Source organism: Choloepus didactylus, chromosome 6, assembly GCF_015220235.1.
Source record: "Choloepus didactylus isolate mChoDid1 chromosome 6, mChoDid1.pri, whole genome shotgun sequence".
Lineage (NCBI taxonomy): Eukaryota > Metazoa > Chordata > Mammalia > Pilosa > Megalonychidae > Choloepus > Choloepus didactylus.
In genome coordinates, this window is record NC_051312.1 from 10,410,760 (window position 1) to 10,433,329 (window position 22,570).

Consider the following 22,570-nt stretch of genomic DNA (forward strand, 5'->3'; position numbering starts at 1 on the left):
AAACATTAAGCAGATAAACACCCGGGAACCCCTGAAAGGTCCCCCAGCCTCAGTGCTCTGGCGGGGAGAGAGCCCCGAGCAGTTAGCTTCGCGGGTCCCCCAAGCGACATTGCAACGGCGCGCACGCGCAGACGGCAGCCCGACTTTAGAACGCGCGCTCGGCGGGCGGAGTAGCGCGACTGCGCGTGCGCAGAAGCCTGGCGGGCGCGCGGCACAACCCCCGACGTCGCGGGCGGGCGAGCGGCGGAGCGAGGCCTCCAGGGCGGCTTCTGTTCGAAGTCGGCGCCCGCCCTTTTCAGGGAGTATTTCTTAGTGGGTGCCCGGCCGAGGCCACTCCTCTGAGGCGCGAAAGACGCCTGGTCACTCTGTGAGACACAGTCTGGCCGAGGTTCTTGGGTTCTGAGGTAACGGCCCGCAGCGGCCTCGTGCCCCGGGAGGTTGGCTTTTCGTTTCTTTCTTTCTTTTCTTTTTTCTTGAGGGAAAATTTCGGCCCCACCACCCCGCAGTTGCTGTATATCCACCCCCTTTGCTCTCCAAGCTCCTTCTCAGCCCTGGGCCTATTCGGACGTTTCCCAACCCGCGAACCTCCCGCCGCGCACATCCGAGGCCCAGGCCGCGAGCCCTTTGCTGGGGCCTCGACGTGAGGGCCGCGGGCGGGACCTCGGGTTCCAGCATGGGAGTGTGGAGCGAGCGCGGGGCGGGCAGGGAAATGGCATCTATGGCGTCTGCAAAGCGCCAGGCTTGTGCCGGGCCTTCCATAGGCGAGTGAGGAGGCCAGGGAGGCGAGCAACCCGCTGCCATCCCTCTTCCCTCTCGACCATACCACACCCAGCACTTAATGCCGCCTGGAGCAGAAATCCAGTCTTCTGGGGCCCCCTGCTCCCCTCACCCCACCCGTTTTCATTTCTAAACGTTTTCCGATAACAGAAGTGTTCATTCTTGCCTATAATCACCCTCTTACCCAGCTTAGCAGTTGCCATGAAAACAAGACATTTACCCTTGAAACCTATGCTGTCACATCGTGTCTTGAAGATCTGAATGAATTGCTGGCTTTCAAATGCCTGATTCAACCATGGAAGTAAATACCTGAGTCGTGGCACTCAAAGCTCTGTTTGTTCAACTCCTCACGTCCTTGAATCTTAGCATCTGAGAAAATGGACAGGAAGAAGCCAGCCTGAGTTTACTTTCCTGAACTTTAGTTCCTTCTTTCGCACATCTGTAGCTAGTAAATCCACCCCAGTATCCCACGATCTACCCAGAATCTCTCCTTGGATAGCTCATGGGCACGTTAAAATTCAGCATCTTTAACTATGGATTCAAGGGCCTCCTCAAAAACTTACCTTCCCAAGGCTACTTTTTTCAGGAAGTGGCATTTGATAACTCCAGTTGCTCAAGCATGGGTATCATCCTTGACTGTTCAGCTCTCTCATTCCATCAAGTCATCAAATCATGTGGATCCTTCTTCCCAGGCACCTTTCAAATCAGTCTACTTTTCTTCATCCCCACTGTCATCATCTCTGTAGACCAGGCTATTATCAGCTTCTGCCTGGAAACTCGAGAGTCCCCCAGCTGGACCCATTTCATCTGCTCTTGTTCCAAATTGTTTCCCACATTGCAACCAGAGGGTTTTTTTGTTTGTTTTTTCTTAAAACTCAACAGCTATTGAGTCATGTCATTTCTTGATTATACCGTTATGTGGCTTCCTGTTGCTCTTAGGGTTGGCTCCACAATCTATAACCTGGCCTATAAGGAAGGCGCTTTTCCCTTCTCTGTCTCCCTTAAGAATCTCATCCATTCCAGTAGTTTTGGATACCATCAAAACACTGAAGACTCAAATTTTTATTTCCATCTTGATTTCCTTTGCTTGCAAACTAGGAGACTGTCACTTTGTATATCCACTTGGATGTCTAATAGGCCTCTCGGACTTAACTGAAACAGAACTATTGATTTTTCTCTGCAAGTCTCTTCCCCTACGGTAACCTCCCCATCTCAGTAATGAGTATGCACCATTATCCACCTAATCACAATAGCCAAAAACCTAAGAGCCTTCCTTGATTCCCACTTTTGGTTCATCAGTTAGTCTAAAATGTACCTCAAATCTAACCACTTCTCACTAACTGCTAACACTCCAAGTCCCAATCAGCAGCATCTTTCTCCTGGATTTCTTTCCTAACTGGTCTCCCTGTCTCTACTCTTGTCTACTCTCAGCAGCCAGAGTGATATTTCTAAAACAGTTCACTCCCCTTTAAAAAAAAAAAACCTGTAGCATAAGATCTAAATTCCTTACAGTGACCTACAAGGCCTTACATGGTCTGGCCCCTGCCTATCTCTGATTTCTTCTCCCCGCATTCTGTCTTCATTCTTTATATCCATCCACACTAACCTTTCTGTTCATTAAACTGCCCATCATGGGGTATCTGTGCTTGCTGTTTTTTTCTGCTTAGAATACTCTTCCCCTGATCTTGGCATGGTTGTTTTCTTTCCAGTAAGGCCTCGATTCAGTTGTGATCTCTTCTGAAAGGCCTTCCCTGGCCACGCTAGCTGAAGCAGCCTCCCAGTGACTCTCAACTATAAAACCCTATTTTATTTTCTTCCTAGTACTTACAGTAATTCAAATTATAGTTACTTATTTGTATATTTTTTGTTGGTTTCCCCACCTTCTAAAATGTAAGCCCTTAAAAGCAAGGATTCATGTCTCTCTTGTTACCTACTGTATCTGTACCCAGAGCAGTGCCTCATGCATAGTTGGCTCTCAATAAAGGTGTGCTGACTGCTTCACTGCTTAGCTGAGATCTATAACCTCATCCTGCCCACTTTGTTCCAGATTACTGTACTTCTCTTCCACCTGAGGACTCTTGTACCTGCTGTTTCCTGTGCCCACCCCAGACCCCAGACCCTCTCTCTACTTGTGCCTCCATAGCCCATACTCATCCTTCAGGTAGGAGTCACTTACTTAGGAGGGGCTGCTCTGACCTCAAGGTTAGGTTAGCTTTCTGTGTAGCATGTTCCCATAACACCCTATCCTTTTTTGTAGCAGTCATCTCGCATCATATTATTTGTAAGCTCTCTGCAGGCAGAAACCAAATCTGTCTTATTCCCCATTTTATCTCCAGCACTTAGTTTCTGGCACATGTTAGGCATGTAAATATTTATAAAATTTAGGAGAACAGTTAGCATAGAGTATAAATGAGCTGAATCTGTCCTGCCAACTTGAAGAGAAGTTTTCAAATCATGTGAGTTAACAGATATGAAAGCATTATATAAACTGAAAGTGCTTATAAATATGAGCTTTCTTTTAATTTTTTGCTAAGACCTATTCACCATCAGATCTCTATGGTCTGATGGTGTTTCAAAGTGCAAAACTTGCTGTTTCTTAACAAGTAATGCCTGATTCTGTTATTTTAGATTTATGCTCAGGTGGTAAAATACGAAGAATTGAGGCTAATATTGAGTCTAGGTCTGTAGACTAGCTGACATCCTTCATTCAGCTGGACTACCTTGCTTTAGCAAAAAGTCTGTATTTTTATCTTGCCCTTCACATGTGACCTTGGCCAGATCAGTTTATCTCCTCATGTCAGGTATATCTTTTTGTAAACCTAGTAAGTACAATTCTTATCTCCCCAATATCTTACCAGAGTTGGGTTAAAGTTAGTAAAATATTATGAATTTCCTGAAGTTTGCTCTTTTTAAATAAAAAGTCATTTTGTTTTCTTAATTTACTCAGAATCTGCTATTGTTTCACACCAAGAACAAAACTCTATATTTTGGAAGATTTCTTCTCACACTTCCCCTGTAACTTTCTTCTGTCACTAAAACCCTCAAGATATGTATATCAGGAATTCGGAGCTTGCAGCTCAAAATTGTAAAGGATGTTTGCTTTCTCTATAGCTAAAGATATTCCCTCTGCCTTTTCAAAAATATTCAAACACCATTTGCTCTTCTGAAACTGCTGATGCAGTTTTCATTTTTAATCTTCTTCCTTGCATGTACTGCTTCAGGGCAGCTCACCTAATGGTGTAACCAAAAAACAAAATGTCTCTCATGGTCTTCAGTTTTATGTCCAGTGCTTTTTGGGTTCCTGGGGTTGGTAGCATTTTAAGAGTGCTGCACTGAATACAATGTGATGTGAATGCTAATAGACAGGTTGGTCTTCATGTAACAAGCTGCAACTGCTGGGCAGGGTGATGAGATGAAGTACCATTCTGTTGCTTTTTATCTTGGTAGTTTTTCTTTAGCTTTTAGGATGGTTAAGGTATAAGTAGCAGAGGCCCTTAGGTACAAAGAGTTACTTAAGAAGGCTCTTTGCATCTAAGGGCCTCTGCTACTTAGGTAGCAGAGTTGTCTACCAGGCCTTTTGATTTCATCTCAGGGCATCTTCCTACCTCTTTGTTAGGAGATTTAGTTGCCTTCCCCCTCAAGCAAAACAAAACAAAACAAAACCTGACGCAGTTCCAAGGGCAAATCTATTCCTGCACAAATGCCAATGCATTTTAAAGCTTTTTGCCTTACCAGAAAGAGTGGGCAGAAACCTAAAAGAAAACTGAGAATGACATCCTAATAAGCATAGACATATCCTGGGTGGTCTTAGGTCAGTCTCTTCTTGTCCTATATCTTGACATTTTGTTAAAAAAAAAAAAAAAAAGGCTATTCTTTATTGGATAGCCTCAGTGCTGAGCACTACAACAAGCAATTATACATTATTTCATTGATCATTAATCATCCTAATCACCCTGCAAGGTCGGTATTACTCCCATCTTATGGGTGAGGAAACAAGCCACAACTACTGGGCAGGATGATGAGATGAGGATCCATTCTGTTGCTTTTCCAGAATTAGGAGCACAGTCCTGGAGCTGTTGACCCGAGGTAGTTTTTCATTAGCTTTTTGGGTGGTTAAGGTGGAAGTAGAAGAGGCACTCAGGTGCAAAGAATAACTTGAGAAGTTCACTCCTTTCTCTCTGAGTTGTCTACTAGGCCTTTTGAAAATAGAGCTTGAAGCAAACACATGTGAGTGTAGCCCTTTACATTCCAAGATATAATTCTAAGAACCTTTCATCAGAAAATCTTACATTTTGGTTTGATCTCTCCATACTTGGATTGAGTTTGCCTTGAGTCATCCAGTGTCGCGAGAGTGAACAGGGTTACGGTTTAATAATATAACTGACCAGGAGAGGTATTGTAATGGGAAATGCATGGGTCAAGGAAGCAACAGTTTTGAGGGTCTAATCCTAGTTCCATACTGGATTATGTGACTTGGAGGAGGTCATTTCCTTCTTTGGTGAAGTCATTTGCCTCTCTTCCCTTCTAAAATGAAGGGCACTTCCAGCTATAGGCACCCATGAATCTCATTGGAGACGTAGACTTTCAGAGAATCCAAATCTACTTTGGCAAAGGCATGCAGACCCCTTAGAATAGGCAAAGACTCCTGAAAGTGGAAGGAGAGAAGCTGGTCATCTGTCTTCAACCTCAATTCTAAAACTTGAGTGTTGGATTGTTAGTAATAGTGGGATTTTCCTCATTAGTGGTTACAGAGCCTGTCACGTTGGATCTGTTCAGTAAATGTATTCTGAATAAATGCTTATGAAAGTTCTTTTATTCTTCAACACTATGGAGAATTTTCCCATCAAATATCACCAGATATATTTAGTGATAGTACTTCCTTACTATCATCTCCTTCAACCTCAGTAATCAATATCATTAACTTCATGAAGCATTCAACCCTGCTCCAGAGTCTATACATTGATCCAGATGTTTCTTGATGAGAAACAAATTACTGAACCCTTGAGAAAGCTTTCTCTTTCTAACATCAGTGCCTACATGCTTCTTAAATCTAATTCTTGGGTATTTTCAAATATAGGTCGTTGGTTGGGATTAGTTAGATTTTACATTGAGATTAAAACGAATCAGATTTGATCTCTTGTATTCATTTGTTAAGTGAAGTAGAAAGAAACTCTTAAAATCTATCATAACAGCAAATGTTCATATAATGTGCCAGAGTTTGTGAAGTGCTCATTACAACATTATCTCATTTAATCCCCACAAATTCTTCCTAGGATAGGTGAAATCCCCATTTAATCAATGAAAAAACTGAGAAATGATGAGACTGATGACTTGCTTAGGATCTAATGACTAATAAAAGGTAAAAGTAAGACTTAAGCCCTGGTCCTCCAATTTCAAAATCTTATGTCTTTTCCACTATCCTATACTGTCTACAATTTTTCTCTTTTTGTTTTAAAGCCATCATGCCTGGCAGTCACCTAAAAATGGGTTGAGTGTCTGACCCTTCATCTGTAAGACCTGATCAACTTAATGATTGTTATTGGGACATAGTGTCACCATGACTACAGTGAAATCTTTGAACCACTTCTACCATGCAGTTGTTTTAGTTTATGCTGTCTAATGTTTATTTTCAAATGAGTGATTAGCGTATGGTGTTCATTTCTCAAGTGGGCAGCCAGCAATTAACAGGAACAGGCCCAGCTAGGAGAGGGTTTTTTTTTTTTTTTTTTCTTCATTCAGACAACCAGCTGTGGCATAGCACATGAAGTTTCCTCTCTGGATTGTCATTAACAGAAAATGTCCTTCATTTCCTTTGCTCTGAAGTCTACAGCCCTCAGTCTGTGGGGAGAGGTGGCTGCATCTTAGAGGAACCGTCTTAATAATTGAGAACTAAATTATGGTGACAGCAGACGAAGCCCTCACTAGGATGGTTCTCTGCCTACTTAGAAAAGTCATCTGGCACCAAAAACTCCAACAAATCTAGCCTGGGTTCCTGCCACATCTTGGGTATAAGGCATCAACAACTTTTTCTTAGGATATGAACAGTATGTTCCTCCTGGTAAATTTGCAGTTGGCACCAACTATTTCTTTTCACTTTTGACTGTAATTCTAGTCTAAAGTCTGATGGGCTCTGACTCCAACCTGCTGTCATTCTAATCCCAAGCAGCCGAGATCATACATGGGAGTATCTCTTTACTGGCAACCTTAGTCTTGAACTTCAGAAATTCTGGAAAATTCCACTCTTTGGGCGCATAGATCTTCTGACCTCCACCATACAGGTTTTTCCTGTGGAGTAGAAGTGGCACCAGGATAATATGGAGGAAATATGAAAATAGTCTCTTTTATATGTATGATATTTTACTGCCTACAAAATGATTTTATGTGCATTATCTTGTTTTTTTCCTCATAATCCCAGGAAGCAGTCTGGTGTGGAGGGTAGGAGCATCCAGTCTGGATATATACTGCCTCAGTTTGAATCCCAGTTTCAACATTCATAGCTGTGGGTAGGTTACTCAATATCTCAGTGCCTCAGTTTCCTCATCGATCAAATTTAGACTGCTTATCTCATTGACTTGTGAGAATTAAGTGAGATAGTATATATATATATAAACCACTTAGAATAGAGCATAGCAGAAAATTAGTTGCTGCTGTTGTTATTGTATAAATAAGAAAACCAAGGCTCAGGAAAGGTAAGTAGGGACATTGCAGCTGAGGTTCAAAACCAGATTCTTCTTACTTTGTGCCTGTTCTGTTTACTCAATCTCAGCTGCCTCTGAAATCAATACCTTGTGTTATATATAGGGAGCTCTGATACTCAGGAACTCTGGACCTCTTTCTCTAATTATTTATTATTTAAATGTCCATATGAAGAGACAGAGAGCCAGGATTATTATTTCTACTTTGCGAATGGAGAGTGGCACGGGAAAGTCGTAGTGACTTAGAAAATCACAGTGTGCTTGTTTTTTTACCTCTGAGTGCATGCCAAATGCCCTCTTTGAGGAGAAGAGATGTGCCATCCTTCCTTTTCCTTATCGCCTTTTCCGAGTTTTGCACAGAGAGTGCTTTAAGTGGGAAGAAATATTTGAATGAGAAAAGTAAAGCTAGTAAGTGGTAGGGGCAGAGTAGGCGCTGTTGGGGCACAGGGCAGCCTCACCAGTGGTGGAGAGGGAGCATGGTTGGGAGGGAAGGAAGATAAGGCTTTCCTTGGCACCACTGGGAAACATGACATTAGTCCATATCCTTATTTGCTGCATTGGCTGTGGCAGAGAGTTGTGCCAATCCTTTAACTTTATCTAAAATTAACAGCAGAAATCCTCCTAATTGTGCCTCTTATTAGTTCATTCTTTGGATTGTCTCATTAATTGATATAAGCCCTCTGTACCTTTGCCTAGTTCTAGGGAAAGTGGGTATGGGGGAAGAGCATAGATTCAGGGGATATTTGGGAGCTACATTTAATCCTAAACAAAAGCCCAGTGAGCTTTCAGGGCAAATGTTAGTGTTACTAGTCTCATGGAAGAGAAGCGATTTGCCCAAAGTCATAAAGTAAATTACAAATTTGAACTCAGGTCTTCTGACTTCAAGCATAGAAATCATCCCAACACACCATGTATCTTCCCCATGCAGGTTTGAGAATGACCAAGTAGATGATCAGTAGCAGGACTGAGCAGGGGACACAGGCAGTGGTGTTGGATATTGGACATTTTACTCATGAAGGCATGCTACAGACTGCACAGGCCCCTTTCCTGTGCATAGGGAGCTATCTTTAGCTTTTCAGTAACTCTCTAACATTTCTACTTTATTTAGGCTATCATTTGGAAGCAATGAGCTTAAAACCCTTCACCTACCCATTCCCAGAGACGAGGTTTCTTCATGCAGGACCCAATGTGTATAAATTCAAAATCAGATACGGCAACAGCATCAGGTAATTTGAAAACTAGGCAAGTAGCCTCTGCAAGCACTACTTAGTAAAGTCCCACAGGTCTGCCCTTCTCTGCCTTCACCCAGTCCATTAGATTGACTGAAGTAGCACCTTGCAGGACTTTCTTTTCCAGGTATTTATATTTAGGATACTTATTATTCATATAAGTTTCTTAATTAGAGATGGCATACCTTGAAGGTGGTCGTTCTCAATTTTGGGTTTTTGTTGTTGTTGAAGTTTGTGAAGAAGATCCAGGCTTACACTGCTTTATAGTTGGGAAAGGTAGGAATATTTTAGTAGCCTTCTCAGATAATCATGGATGTTCTTCTTTGACACCGTATCAAAACCGGACAAGTGGTAGTTGTTTTTTTTTGTTTTTTTGGAAAGTGGTAGTTTTTTAGAGATTAGTTGTAATGTGGAATCTGAAATTACACTAGTGAACTTTTAGAATTCTGCCACATTAAATTCCAGTAGTCAATCTTGATTTTTGAATAAATGTTTTACTCAGGATGGTTTTGTAATATGTTGTATTTCATTGATCATTTGAAAAATACTGGTTCACTGGGTTATGCAGATTGTCCAAATACTGATACATTTCATTATACAGTATTTAAAAAATCACATTTATCATCACTACCAGTCTTATCAGAAAAGTCATTAAGTATTTGGAAGCTATGAAGCTCAAGGTGATGGATAGAAGTTTTCCAAAAATTTAAAGTTTCACGAAAGTACAAAAATTATCATTGGCAACAAATACTGTCAGTTGTTTTCCTTGAAATGACAGGCTTACCTTGTTAATTTTTTTGAAAATGTCTGTCAAATTCCCAAGTCTGAATAACAACCATAGTTGGTCTGTCAGCCTGTTGTTCAAGTAAAATATCATTCCATGAAAAAAGCAGCTAATTCATTTTGCCATGTAAATAGTCACATATGCTTTTCCACGAGTCAACCATCATATTTCAGCATGCAGCAGAAGAGCTGTATGCATATCTCTCATTTTCCGTTTTATCACATAATATATTTAAAAGACCTGTATTCAAGAGTTGAGATTTAATAACTTTTTACTGCTTCATCGAGGATATTAAATGAAACTGGAGTTTTTCCCCCTGTGTTGTGGTAAAGATTACCGTGACTGTTAGTACAGTTTACTGCAACTACCTAGATTTGTGCTCAGGCACCAGCAGTTTTGCCAGCCATTGCTTTTGCACTATGAGTACAAATGTCAACGCAATGAAAAAGGCAAATAACACCTTATTATTATTTTGAAAATAGTTTTTCCCTTGGAGACCTTCAGAAAGCCATAGGGATCTGCAGACCACACTTTGACTGCAACTAGTCTAACATGTTATTAATTTTCACAGTGGGTATTTCGGGTTTTGGCAATTTAATGGAGGAGACATTCTGATACACCTTGTGCCAATGCTCAGACCATACCACCTAGGTGATCGCTTCTCCATGAGCACTAGGTCAACACACACAGTTGTTATTTGTCATGTTTTTTTAGCTCAGTGGAAAGATCATTTTTGTTTTACTAGAGGCTAGTCTCTCTAGAGCTTTCCTTCTTGGCTTACTTGTCTCTTGTCTGTTTGCTTTCTAGAGGGGAAGAGATAGAAAATAAGGAAGTCATCATCCGGGAGCTGGAGGTAGGGAAAGAAGCAGACAACTTCTCGGAAAGTTATTCTTTAAGCTGAGGATGTAGCCATGTGCAGGTTTTAATTATTTCCTGCAAACTAAGGCACAACCTCCACCTGATAAGTTGACTTCTCCCTGCTAAATTTCTTCTGCACAGAAACTTAACTTTTTCCAGGGAATTTTAAAGCCTGTAATCTTTCTTACTCTCCTATTTGAAGTGTCAGCACCTTTGAGGCCGAGAGGTATTTTATTTCCACCAGATCTCCCAGCCATGGGCAGCTCTCTTTTGTGGCAGCTGGCACAGAGAGCACTTCCGGAAGATTGCTGCCTTCCAGAGCTCTGGGAAACCTCACTATCCTAACCACGGCCTGATACTTGACGTCCAGGAAACTCAACTGTAAATACACAGACAAGGCTTCTGTGTTTTCATTTTGATTGGAAACGTTTGCAATTGCTTTATTCCCACTTCATTTTCATTCTTTTTCTACCCATCTCTAGCTTTAGTTTCTGCCACAGAAAGAAGATTGAGCAGGTGGACAGCTTTGTATTTTGGTGAAAGCGCTGGACCAGGAGCTCAGGGGGCTGGCCCTGACTTCAGTCTTAGTTTAGACACTAATTAGCTGCATGACGCTTGGCACACAGATGAAATCATATATCTCTCCGAGTCTTAGTTTCCTCATATGTAAAATAAGTGGTTTAAACGGGTTTATCTTCTTCTTTCTCCATAACTCACTGATTTATGAATATTGTGACTTACTAAGACATGCTCTGCCATATTTCAAAGAAATAAAATACAGTTAAATACATGTAAGCACAAAACTCGACTAAACCAAAAATTTGAGATGTAGCCCTAAAGGTACTTATGGCTGTTTGGCTAAGTGTTTAAAGATACATTAGAATCTTGCAGCACCTTGAGGACATCATTATAAATAACAATTATTTTAATATAGGACCATGGACATTCTGCTAATTGTAATTGTGTGTACAGCAGAATTTATTTCACTTTCCTTAGTTAATTTGGACAGAGAGTTGCTCAAGGAAGCAAAGAAGAGTGGCAAGCCAGTCACCTCTGGACTTGAATTTTAGCTCTGCCATTCACAGTCTGACTTCAGGCAAGTTATCTGCCCTCTCTGGGTCTGTTTCCTCACCTGTCAGATGAGGGTAATTCACAGTGCCTGTTTTCAAGATTGTGGTAAGAATTAGAAATAGATGTGTGCAGTGCCCACACACTAGGTGCTCCATAAATGGTAAATTTAAATACATTTATTATCATATTAACGTTTTCAAAGTGCTTTTTATATGTCCTCTTTATCTTACTGCCATTAAATTTGAGGCAGATGTTATCATCCTCTTTTATTCATTTAGAAAACATTTGCTGAGAGGCAGTACAGCCTAATGGTTAAAAGTGTAAGCTTTGGAACCCCACTGTCTGGATTCATATCTTGGCTTCACCATTACTAGCTGTGTAACCTCAAATAAGTTACTTAATCTCACTTTGCCTCAGTTTCCTCAACCGTAAAATAGAGGTGCCTGTCTCATAGGGTTCTAGTAAGTGTTAAATTAATTACAGTAATATGTATAGAAACAATAACACTTGCCATAGTAATTACTCAGTACATATTTGTTTTAATTAAAACCAGAATGGAGAGTAAAAAGATAAATAAGACACAATTTCTCCCTCTGTCAGCTCAAACATGAGGAAATGAGACTTGGAGAGGTGAAACGACAAAGCTGGACTGAAAATAAGATTTTTTTGGTAGAAATACAGTATAGTCTTTTTATGGTACCAAATTGTTTAATTAGTATAGACTAGTTAGTAAAGGTTAATTAGGGACTAACCAAGTAATATTTTAAAAAAGTAGAAGAAAGAGGTTGATGTAAGGGAAAAGCAAAATAACCATATACCAATAAATACCAGTATTATTCATTCATTCACTATACATTTATTGAGGACCTGCTATGTGTCATCCTCTATGGTAGATGCAGTGGAAGGGATGCTAAGATAAATGAGGTGTACATTCTTCTACCTTAAGGAGATCTCCTAGTAAGAAAAATAAAACCTAGATACAAGGAATATAGCTACTGCAAAGTTTGAGAGTAACAACAGTTAATTCCACCTTGTAGAATAAGGGAAAGCTTTCTGCAGGCAGATTTTGAACTGTACCTTAAGGGATAAGTAGTGTTTGAACATGTGCTGATAGGTGGTAAGGGCACTTCAGGCAGAGGGAACAGACTGTGCAAAAGCATAGAAATGGAGAAGCAGAAGGCATGTACAGGGAACAGCAAATGCTTCCATTTTAGTAGAATAAAGGGCAGATGAAGAGCAGTGACAAACATAAATGGAAAGATTGGCTGAGACTAGGCGGTATTAAAGTCACTGCAAATATTTTTTTCAGGATTCTATTCGAGTGGTCTTGGGAAACTTGGATAATCTACAACCATTTGCTACAGAACACTTCGTTGTATTTCCCTGTATCCTTTCTTTCCTGGCTGGACATGAGCTGCCAATCACATTGTAGATTCAAATGGATACAGCAAAGTCATGGTCGTTTTGGAGGCTAGGGCAAGGAAAGGAGAGGGAGTATCATCCCCAAAACAGTGCTCAGGGATGGGTACTGGTTTATTTTCTCACTCCTTAGCACCTTGTCCAGATAAAAGCAAATGGGAGAGAGTTTCTCACCTGAAATTCAAACATGGGGAAATTGTCTTGGTCCCCTACCCCTTTGTTTTCACACTCTATGTGGAGATGAAATGGTTTCAAGAAAACCTGTCCCCTGGTAAGTAGAATGATTGGTGGTAGAGAAGAAAAGGGGGAAGGTAGAATGTTTGTGGGTTAGCAGTGTAAGTTGAATATGGCAAAATGAACTGGGCCCCAGTGCTGTGCTGGGCAGAGGTCAAAAGCACGTGCTCTAACCCAGACTACCTGGTTCAAATGCTGGCATCTTTGCCACTTAATAGCTGTGTGACCTAAAATGACTTAATTTTTTTTGTGCCTCTTTTTGTAAAGTGTTGAAGAGTAATAAAAGTATCTCATCGAGATGTTAAAAATTTTAATTATATATAAATACTAGTAGATGGGAAGTATAAAGGTCTATGTTAGAATAATCACTCAATGAAAGATACCTATTTTATAAATATTTCCATTTTAGAATATTCAGTGACTTTCACTTTAGTGGTATCAAAAAGATACCTCCCAATTTCCAATCTCTTAAGGGCCATGGCTCTTTTTCACTCATAGAGGGAAAGGCAGGCACCTACCAGTTTGATTTGAAAAAGGGTGCAAAGACCTTGCCTCTAAATATCTCCATTTCATTTGTCATGGATGCCTGAAGTTCCACTCTTTTCTTTTGTAGTAGGGATCATCCCCCTTTTAAGTGGCATATTGTTAGAAGGAATTTAGTGTGAATCAGATCCTTTTCAGCTAGTACAGGGGAGGAAGAGCGTTTGAAGACACTATTTCTAGGAGTGGTACCAGGCAGAAGGGAGAAAGGCACATGGTGGTTTTGTCTAAGGCCAGTTCCCAGAAATAAGTAGTGACCATAAATCCAGGTGAAATGGAATCTTGATCCATTATGACATTCAAATTTCCTGTTGTAGGGAAACCAATAAACAACAGTTCGCTTGAATTGGTAAGTTGGCCTTTTCTGTACAAATTGAAAATTACCTTTAATGCCTCTGTTGTCAAAAAAGTTCTGCTCTTGTCTCTTCACCTTTCTTTACCCCTTGGTTGCTGCCCAGGTCTGATCAGAATTATAGATACGAGACCACATTTTTCCCTTTGGCAAGATTTCTGAGACCAAATCTCTGGCAGAATGTTTGTCCTTACTTGCAAAGCTGGTGTCAAAAGATGCCTTTGGCAATTTAAAGAGGGGGAATTCTCTTCACTTTGCCTTCATGTACTATGAGCAGCTCTGGAAAAGGAGGGGTCACAGGAGTTTGGTTCCTTTCTGAAGGTACTAGCTGAGAAGAAAGCAGCAGGAGCTGTGATGGAGAAACGAAGACGCCTGGAAGTGCCCAGCTCCCCTAAGAGGCCAGGGCCAGACAGGTCAGTGGTATTGGCAAAATACTGTTAGGCTATTGCTGCTGGTTGATTCTGCCTGTTTTGGTTTGCTAAAGCTGCCAAAATGCAATATTCCAGAAATGGGTTGGTTTTTTCAATGGGGTTTTATTAGGTTAAAAATTTACAGTTCTAAGGCCGTGAAAATTTCCAAATTAAGGCATCAAGAGGAAGATACCTTCTCTGAGGAAAGGCTGATGGCATCCAGGTTTCCTCTGTCACATGGGAAGGCACATGGTGACGTCTGCTGGTCCTTCTCTCCTGGGCTGTGGTTTCAGTGACTTTCTCTCAGTTTCGGGTGTCCGTCTTGCTTCTCCTATGGCTTTTTCTAAGTGTCTGTGGGTCCTCTCTTAGCTTCTCTGGGGGAAATCTCTGGATTTCATCTGTTAGCTTCTCTCCTGGTTTTGGTTCCATGACTGTCTTCAAAATGTCTCTCTGCTCTCTGAGTTTCATCTGCCTTTTATCTTCTCATAAAGGACTCCAGCAAGAGGATTAAGACCCATCCCGAAAGGGTGGGTCACATCTCCATGGAAATAACCTAATCAAAAGGTCCCACTCAACAATAGGTCTGCTCCTACAAGAATGGAGTGAAAGAACATAGTCTTTTCTGGGGTACATAATAGCTCCAAACCAGCAAATTGACCTTGGGAGAGTCACTTTCTCTCTCTGGGCTTCATTTGTACCTGCCTCTTCCAGTTAGGGGATAGCTTAAGGAAAGGAAGCAAGTTGATATTTGCAGTAGAATTTGAATGCAGCTCCTTCCTCAGCAAAGCAGGAGTCTCCTCTTCTTCCATTCATCAAAATGAAGGCTGAAAGGAAATACAATCAGATCTGTACAATTGAATTCAACACATTCAGCAAGTACCTACTGTTGTAGCACCATCAGAAGGCACAGTAAGAAGGCACAAAAGTTACAAAGTCCCAGAATATTATACAAAAAACATAGGGAACCCTTTGAAAGAAAGAGAATAAATGCAATATATTTCTCTTTTACCCAGTGGGAGCAGTAAGCTTTTGGAACTCTACCTCAAGTTATAATCCAGGCTAATGTTCGTAAGAGATTTTGTATCAATTATTGGGCGAAGTACTGCAGTATGCTTTAGGGGAATGTTGAGCTTATCCCTAACAAATTGAGGTTGTGTTATGGAGGCTACACCATATGTTCTCCTTTTGATTCTCTGTCAGGGACAGAATGAGACAGTAAGACAAAGTCAGTTCTTACTAGCATCCCAAAGAGAGCTACTGGAATAATCCAATGTGTGGTTTGCTCCCAGGCCCAAAGTGCTGTTACCCCAGGTTCACAGAGAGCAGCTGCTCTTTTCCTGAGACTATGTGTGCCTCCAGATGGAAATATCAGTGACCAGTTAAGGAACTCCTTTCCAAGCCAGGTGGAATGTGGGTACTTGGAGGTGTGAGCTTTGCTCTACCTTTTGATTTACTTTTCCATGCAGATGAGTCCTCAGATCTTCCTTTTCTTTGGGTTTTGATGTACAATCAAGTATTTCAGAATCTGCTACCTGCTATCAATTACATTTTCCCTGTTTCAACCCCCAGATCGCTGTCTCTGGGATTTTACTGTGAATTAAAGCAGCACCCAAAGAGAATTTGGCCATACAATTTATTCTGCAGGCCAGGAGTGGTATAAAAATAGCAAACCTGCTGAAATATTCATTAGGGCCACATTTACTTGAATGTGGTGATGTTGCTGCTGCCAGTAACATTTCCTGGGCTTTTCTCTTTCTACCACAGGGCCAAGATGGGGACTTCCAGCCGAGGCCCCAGTAAAAAGAAGCCCCCTATGGAAATCAGAAGGGTAAGAACCAAAACGGAGGCTATAAGGTTCTTGGCTGTTCCTGCTCTGTTACAAGTTAGGATTCCTGTTACCAGTACTTCTTGGTCCTTAATGCAGATTGAATTGACTGAACTCATTCTCAGGTTTCCCTGCCTGCAGAACCTCATTCACCTATTCCAGCCTCGCCACAGTCTGTCCCAAAGGTGGCTGCATAATCCACATGTTGATGAATCCTTTTGTTAAAAGGTCCTCTCTTCTCAGCTTAAAAAGCTGCTTCTTGTGCTCTGCAGTTGAGATAAGAAAATAGATCTGAATTGAATTGAGGTGCAATCCAGTATAGAATTTTCTCTTTAGAACCTTTTTTTGCCTTCATCTATACTGGAGTCTGAGTCTAGGAATGACTAGCTTTTACAGATGAGATAGGCAGCACAGGAAACTGATTAGAAAGAAAACTTCCATCCACAGCAGTGATGGGCTGGCCCCCATGGCATTTGATTTCATTTACAGAGTCTACTTAGATATTCATATATCTGTCATTCCTCCATTTCAGGGTCTCTTTTCCATAATTGAATCTCTAAAATAGTGCCCTTTTTCTTTTCCTCCCTTATTTGAATAGTTGTTGGCTGCTATTCATGACTTATAGCTCCTGCCTCTTCTCTCTTACCTCTCCAAAGCAACCCTGACCCTAGGTATGTACCCAACTCTAACAGCTCACCTCCCTCGCTTTCACAGGACCCATTAAGTTGACCTATTATTGAGCAAAACATTTACTCGTGAATTCATTCGACAAACTTTTGTTTAGTGTCTCCTATGTACCAAGTACTAGGGGTATCAAGCTCAACCCTTAAGATGCCAACAGTGTAAGGCTTGGCAGACAGTTACTGGTAGGTGTGATATGTGCAGGGATAGAAGGAAGCACAGGGTACAAAGGGAACACAAAGGAGAACCTCACCCAGACCAGATGGAGGCAAGGGAATAGTTCCCAGAGTAGCTCAGAGAAGCCTAGGGAGGCCAAGGGACAAGAGGGTATGGTGACTTTGGTACCTGCAAGCCAGTGCACCTGAGGCTTGGAGTACAGTGCTGAGCAGTGTCACTGGAGAGGTCAGCCAGGGCTGATCATGAAAGGCCCTGAGGTCATGCTGAAGAGTTTAGATGTTACCTTGAAGATCATAGGAATTGACTAAAACATTTTTTTTTAAGTAGAGGAGTGAAGTGATTTTCCTTTAAAAAGGATTATTGTCTCCTGTTTGCAAGGCATTATATTGGGTGCTGGGAAACACAAACTTACGTAAGACCTGGTTACCTCTTTCCAGGAGCTTACAGTTGAGTTGTGGGAAGAATGCACCTTAGGGACAGAGACCTCTGCCTCTGTGGGCAGGGTCAGAGTACCAGGGCTCCAGTCGTGCCTTGGCCAACTAACCAAAGAGTGATTTTAGGCACAGTTGCCCTCTTCTATATCTCTCATCCTTTAGAGAGGTAGGAAGAAGAAATGGGAAAGTACACGTGGAGTACATGCAGCTCCAGAGAACAAAGATGCTTTATACAACCAAGATAATTACTATTAAAGGAACATTTCCCTCACTCTCTACCCTCCGTACCTTCCTATTCTTAGTTTGACACATCATTTCCCTCAAGAACAGTGCCCACAGCTTCTTACTCAACATAATTACCTTTTCAACCTGATACTGGGTTTAGAAAAATCTCTGAGCAACAGGCAGCCCAACCAAAAGGAGCATGTTTATTGCTTTTGACTCAAAGCCCAAAGACAGTCTGCATTGTAGCCCCTGTTCCCAGGAAGGGTATTGCTCCTAAATTAGTGATCACAGTGATTCTCAATGTGAGTCACTTGAGCTGGAAACAATTGAATTTGCACCTATGGTCCATTGCTTAATATTTTCTCTCCCCTTTGGGGGAAATTAGGGTGTAGGAGGATCACAGTCAGAGTGGATCATGCACGTCTGAACACATTGGGGGCCTGTGTAAGGAAAGCTTAGAAGAATACAACACATTCTGAACAAGGCCGCTTGCTTCATAAGAGGTTTGAGGGGTGGGAAGGAAGAGCAGATCCATTCCCTCTGGCATTTCAGGTCCAGATCTGGAGATCTGGACTTTAGGAGGATAAAAAATGGGGGAGACCAGACAAATGGTCCAAAAGTAAAACAGACTGACTTGTGTAGTGTTTAGGCCACCTCTGCTTGAACTGCACTTCTAAGCAGATCTGACTTTGAACATACAGTCAGAGGACAGCCTTGCATCAGGGCGTTTACGAGTGTTAGGGCCCAGATGGTACCTTTAGTCTTACTTCAGAGGCTGTAAATTTTTTTCATTCTTAGGACTTTTGCCTGAGAAGTCCTCTCTCAAGATTTCAGGAGAGCACAAAAGCTAAAATATCTCTTGAGAGGTTTCCCCTGGTTTAGAGGGAGGAGGCCTTTGCCCTCCTGGTTCCCACTGCCAACCTTAGTAGATGCTTTCATTAGGGACACTCTATGCAGCAGGATTTAAGCCTCAAACCATGCTTTCATTAAATTTATAACAATTGTTCCCAAAGCCAGAAACCAGAGTGGGCGAGGCCCCTCTGAATTCCGTCTCTCCGCTGTCTGTGAATGATAAGAGATGGTCTCCTTCCTCCCCATTTTTATAGGAATAAGGACTTAGGCAGCTGCCTTGGTGGTCTGTCTTGAGGGATTTGTAGAGAAGTTGCCACAGAAATAGCTACTCTTTCAGCCTGGAGCGTTTGTTTAGCATGAGGACTATGTCCCAACTTTCCTAAAAGTTTGCCATGCTTCTGCTTCCCAAATCCTCGACAGTCCGTGTCCCCTTGCTATAGATTTCTTCACTAGCAAAACATCTCCAGAAACTCCACAGGGCTGCTGGGCAAACAGGCACTCAGGTTCTGGCTGTGTGAGGGGAGTGGCCAGTTGCCAGAGATCGCCAAAGAAAATACATGAACCATGTTTTTGATTGTCAAGGTATTTACTAGGAAATGTTCTGGGCTTGGAACCAGCTTGTAGGATGTCCCCTTCAAAGCACAAAGGGAGTTCTGTAAAGCGGTAGTACAGGGAGAAATAATAAGATTGTGTTGCATTGTGCTGACCACTTATGCCAGAGTCATGTTTCCACTGCCCCTTGCTCTAGCCGTGCTGATTGTATTTACTCATCCTGGTGTCGTGCCCTTGTACGTCATGTCCCTGCCTGCATGCCCAGCTCTCACTAACCCCCCATTATGGCAAAGTACTGCTCCTCCACCAAAGCCATGTTCAAATACTGCATCACGTCCTCTGTGAAGCCCTCTTTGACTAACTGCCACCTGCTCCATTAATGTCCTCCTCTGGTCCCACAGCACTTCATACAGACTTGTATTATAGTCTTACCTCTAATTTTTAGTTTATTAGACTGTCTCGTAATTTTTAGTTTATTTGTCAGCCTTACTCCTTAGATTATACCTCTCTCCAAGTTAAAGTTTAGGTCCTCCTGACTTCCAAGACCTCAATATTCTGTCCTTAGCAATAGTAGTCACTCAGTAATGTGGGATGTAAGTTAAACCTAGCTTTATTTGTTCTCTGCCCTTGAACATTGTGACTTTAGAGAGTGGTTAGGAAGCTGAAGCGGAGAAAGGACAGTGCTTTAGAAGGAAATGTAGAATCTGCCCAGACAGTCGATGCCAGGCCTTAGCACTGATGTTGTATCAGTTCACCAGCAAGTAGTATTTAGACCACAAGCTAACTAGGGGTAAAGTTGAAGACTTCTTGGTCCTCTTTTTATCAGAACAGGGAAAGAAAAACCCAGTCCGAAAGGCAGGGGACGCCGGCCTCTGGTATCACTGATGTCCAGGAACAGGGTAAGTTCTAGGAAACCCATGTTCATTCTCCTTTCATAACCATCTTGTCCCCTTTTAGTTCTCTGATGAGCAGAGGAGCATAGATCTGGAGCCTGGGCACAATCTGTGGGTAGAGTTGCCTCTTGTCAATGCTCCAAGTTGGGAGCCTGCCCTAGAGCACTAGAAACCCCCAATGCAGGGAGACAATGTATACCCTTCCTCTGCTTCTGATAATGAAACTGATGCTCCCACAGTTTCAAAATATTTCCAAGAGTGAGGTGATACATTTTACAGAAGAAGTTGAGAGGGGAGATGTGTTTCAAACTTTTCTGTCTTGTTGGAGAGTGATCTCTGGGTAGCTCTCCCTCCCCCTCTCCCCTTTGGGGCATGAGGATTAATATTGAAGGTACAAATGGATGCTCTGAAGGCTGGGAATGCACACTGAGGTATTATCCTTCCACCTTGCTGATATTTGCCCAGTATGAGGATTCTGTCTGGACTGCAGAAAGAAGCAGGGATGTAGGCAAGTTAGGTCTTTAACAAGTTGTCATTCTACGTGAAGACATATGAGCTGCGATGGGCAGCTAGGTTTTAAACTGGGTAAAAATCACAAGGGCCTGACTTTGAAAATCCTCTGAAGTCAGAATAGCAGTTTCTGATCTGAGATGAAATTGGGAAGGTCAGAATAAACCATTCTGGTGTGAGGCTGCCCTTGGCTCATGCAGGGTATCCTGCCTTCTCCTACTTACATGCAGGTAGCCCACAGACTGATAATGTTTGCCCTGCCTGTTTTTCTTGCAGGTTCTAAATGGGAGGACAGCCTGGCAGGGCAGATAGTTCCATCATTGCAGCAAAACAATCCATCTCCACCTAAACGACCCACAGAGCTGGGAACCAGTGGCTTCTTTGGGTTCCTAAGGTAAACAGACTTCTTTTCTGCCATCAAGCCGAGGTTTGGGGGGACCTAGCTTCAGAGCTTGCCTCATTGAGTCTCCGGGGGAAATCAGAAAAGAGAAGAAAGCAGATTACTCACAGAGGTTTCTGTATTGTGTCCAGGATAGACAATGGAAATGAGATTTGAGAACAAGGGCCTTTACTGTGAATTATTCCAAACATGGTCAATAAGACTGTGTATTAGTTGATTTTTTACACAACCCATCCATCTCCTTGTACCCAGCAGAGGGCCTGGAACACGGGTTCCATCAACTTAGCTTGAACAGAGACCACACTTAGAATCCTTCGGTGATTTGGATGATTCAGCTACCAAAGGATTTCCATTCTCTCAGAATCTGCGTTGGTTCTTCAGAGTCCTCTTTGCAGAGGACAGTTAGCAGATCTCTTTGTCTAGAGCTCAGCCATTCCCTTGCAATTCTCCTTCTTTGTTTCCCCCTCCTGAGTTTAATCTAATTTGGTTACCTTTTCAAATGCTGTTCCTGACTTGAATTTCCATTCAGTGGTTCACTGGAGCAAAAATGTCCTGGCTAATGAAGCACTGATGGGAACTGGGGAGAAGGGGAGGAGATCTCAGAGTCTGAACCTCTCTGCTCTCATCCCCACAGCTCTCTCTTCCCGTTTCGGTATTTCTTCAGAAAGAACAGCCAGTGAGCCTCCCAAGGCAGCGCTGGAAAAAGGACCATCTCTTCCTTTGACTTGGCCCAAGATGTTCCTCCTGCAGCTTCATTCTCTTTTCAGGACATTCAGTCATGGAGACTGAGGGCCCCAAACTGGCTGAGTTCTCCTGTGGGTTTGTCCTGTCATTTGCCCCTTTATAATTGCATTTTTTTTTTTTTTTTCAATTTAAAACACTAAGAAAAGAGTGGAACTTTAAAAAATGTTCTAGTCTAAGAATTTTCTGCCCAGAGGACCAGTTTAGGTCTTTTGTCTCCAGCACTTAGGATCCTAATGACAGCAAATTATTGATGAAGAGTTACTGATTGAATTTAGTGAAGAGAGAATGAGAGAGAGAGAGCGTGTGCAGACTCTTCTGTCAAGCTACAGGGATCCAGTGCATGAGCCTCCCCTGGGTCTCCCTGGTCATTGCTTACTGGATCGGTTGGATGGGTGGGACCTGTACTGGCCTCACACCTTAAACTTCCCTACCTGGGGTTAGGAAATGGGGTCTTGCAAGCCTCCCTGTCCTGAGCCCGGCTGACCCTTGAGAAATCCATTCTTTCCCAGGTTCACCCAGTTTGACCCCAAAGTGTAGCCTCTGGTAGGCGAAATGAAGTCAGTTCAGGGTAGGGCCCTTGGGGAAGACCTGGGCATCAGAGCTGTCTTCAGATAACTGAAGGGCTGATCTGGGATGGACAGATTAGACTTGCAGAGAACCAAAATAAAAGATGGAAAGTAGGAAATATTTTAGTGCAGAAAAAGGAATCGCTTTTTAACCATTAGAGATGTCCCATATTAGAATGGGCTTCCTTGTGGGGCACTGAGCCTTTGTCACAGAAGTCTTTGAAAAGAGGCTGATTATCTGGGGGGATCCTGGAGGGTTCCCGAAAGGAGGGTAAGAGTGGGGGCTGCACTGCTGAGGTCCCTTTGTGCCCTCTTGGTTGGTTGGGTGCCTTTACCTTTGGC

General features: G+C 42.3%; 1 protein-coding gene across 2 annotated transcripts; it reads left to right on the top strand.

The window, feature by feature from the left end:
* Positions 1-230: 230 nt before the first annotated feature.
* On the top strand, positions 231-21,685 carry MAJIN (membrane anchored junction protein). Of its 2 annotated transcripts, XM_037839228.1 has the most exons (12): positions 231-404; positions 7,193-7,280; positions 8,581-8,698; positions 10,293-10,338; positions 12,724-12,799; positions 12,979-13,104; positions 13,925-13,956; positions 14,281-14,372; positions 16,134-16,197; positions 19,942-20,014; positions 20,795-20,912; positions 21,553-21,685. In XM_037839228.1, the coding sequence occupies exons 3-12, from the start codon at positions 8,598-8,600 to the stop codon at positions 21,596-21,598; spliced, it is 774 nt and encodes a 257-aa protein (XP_037695156.1). In that variant the 5' UTR covers positions 231-404; positions 7,193-7,280; positions 8,581-8,597; the 3' UTR covers positions 21,599-21,685. The 2 variants fall into 2 exon arrangements, with proteins under 2 accessions (XP_037695156.1, XP_037695157.1); XM_037839229.1 differs by lacking the exons at positions 12,724-12,799; positions 12,979-13,104; positions 13,925-13,956.
* The last annotated feature ends 885 nt before the right edge of the window (positions 21,686-22,570 follow it).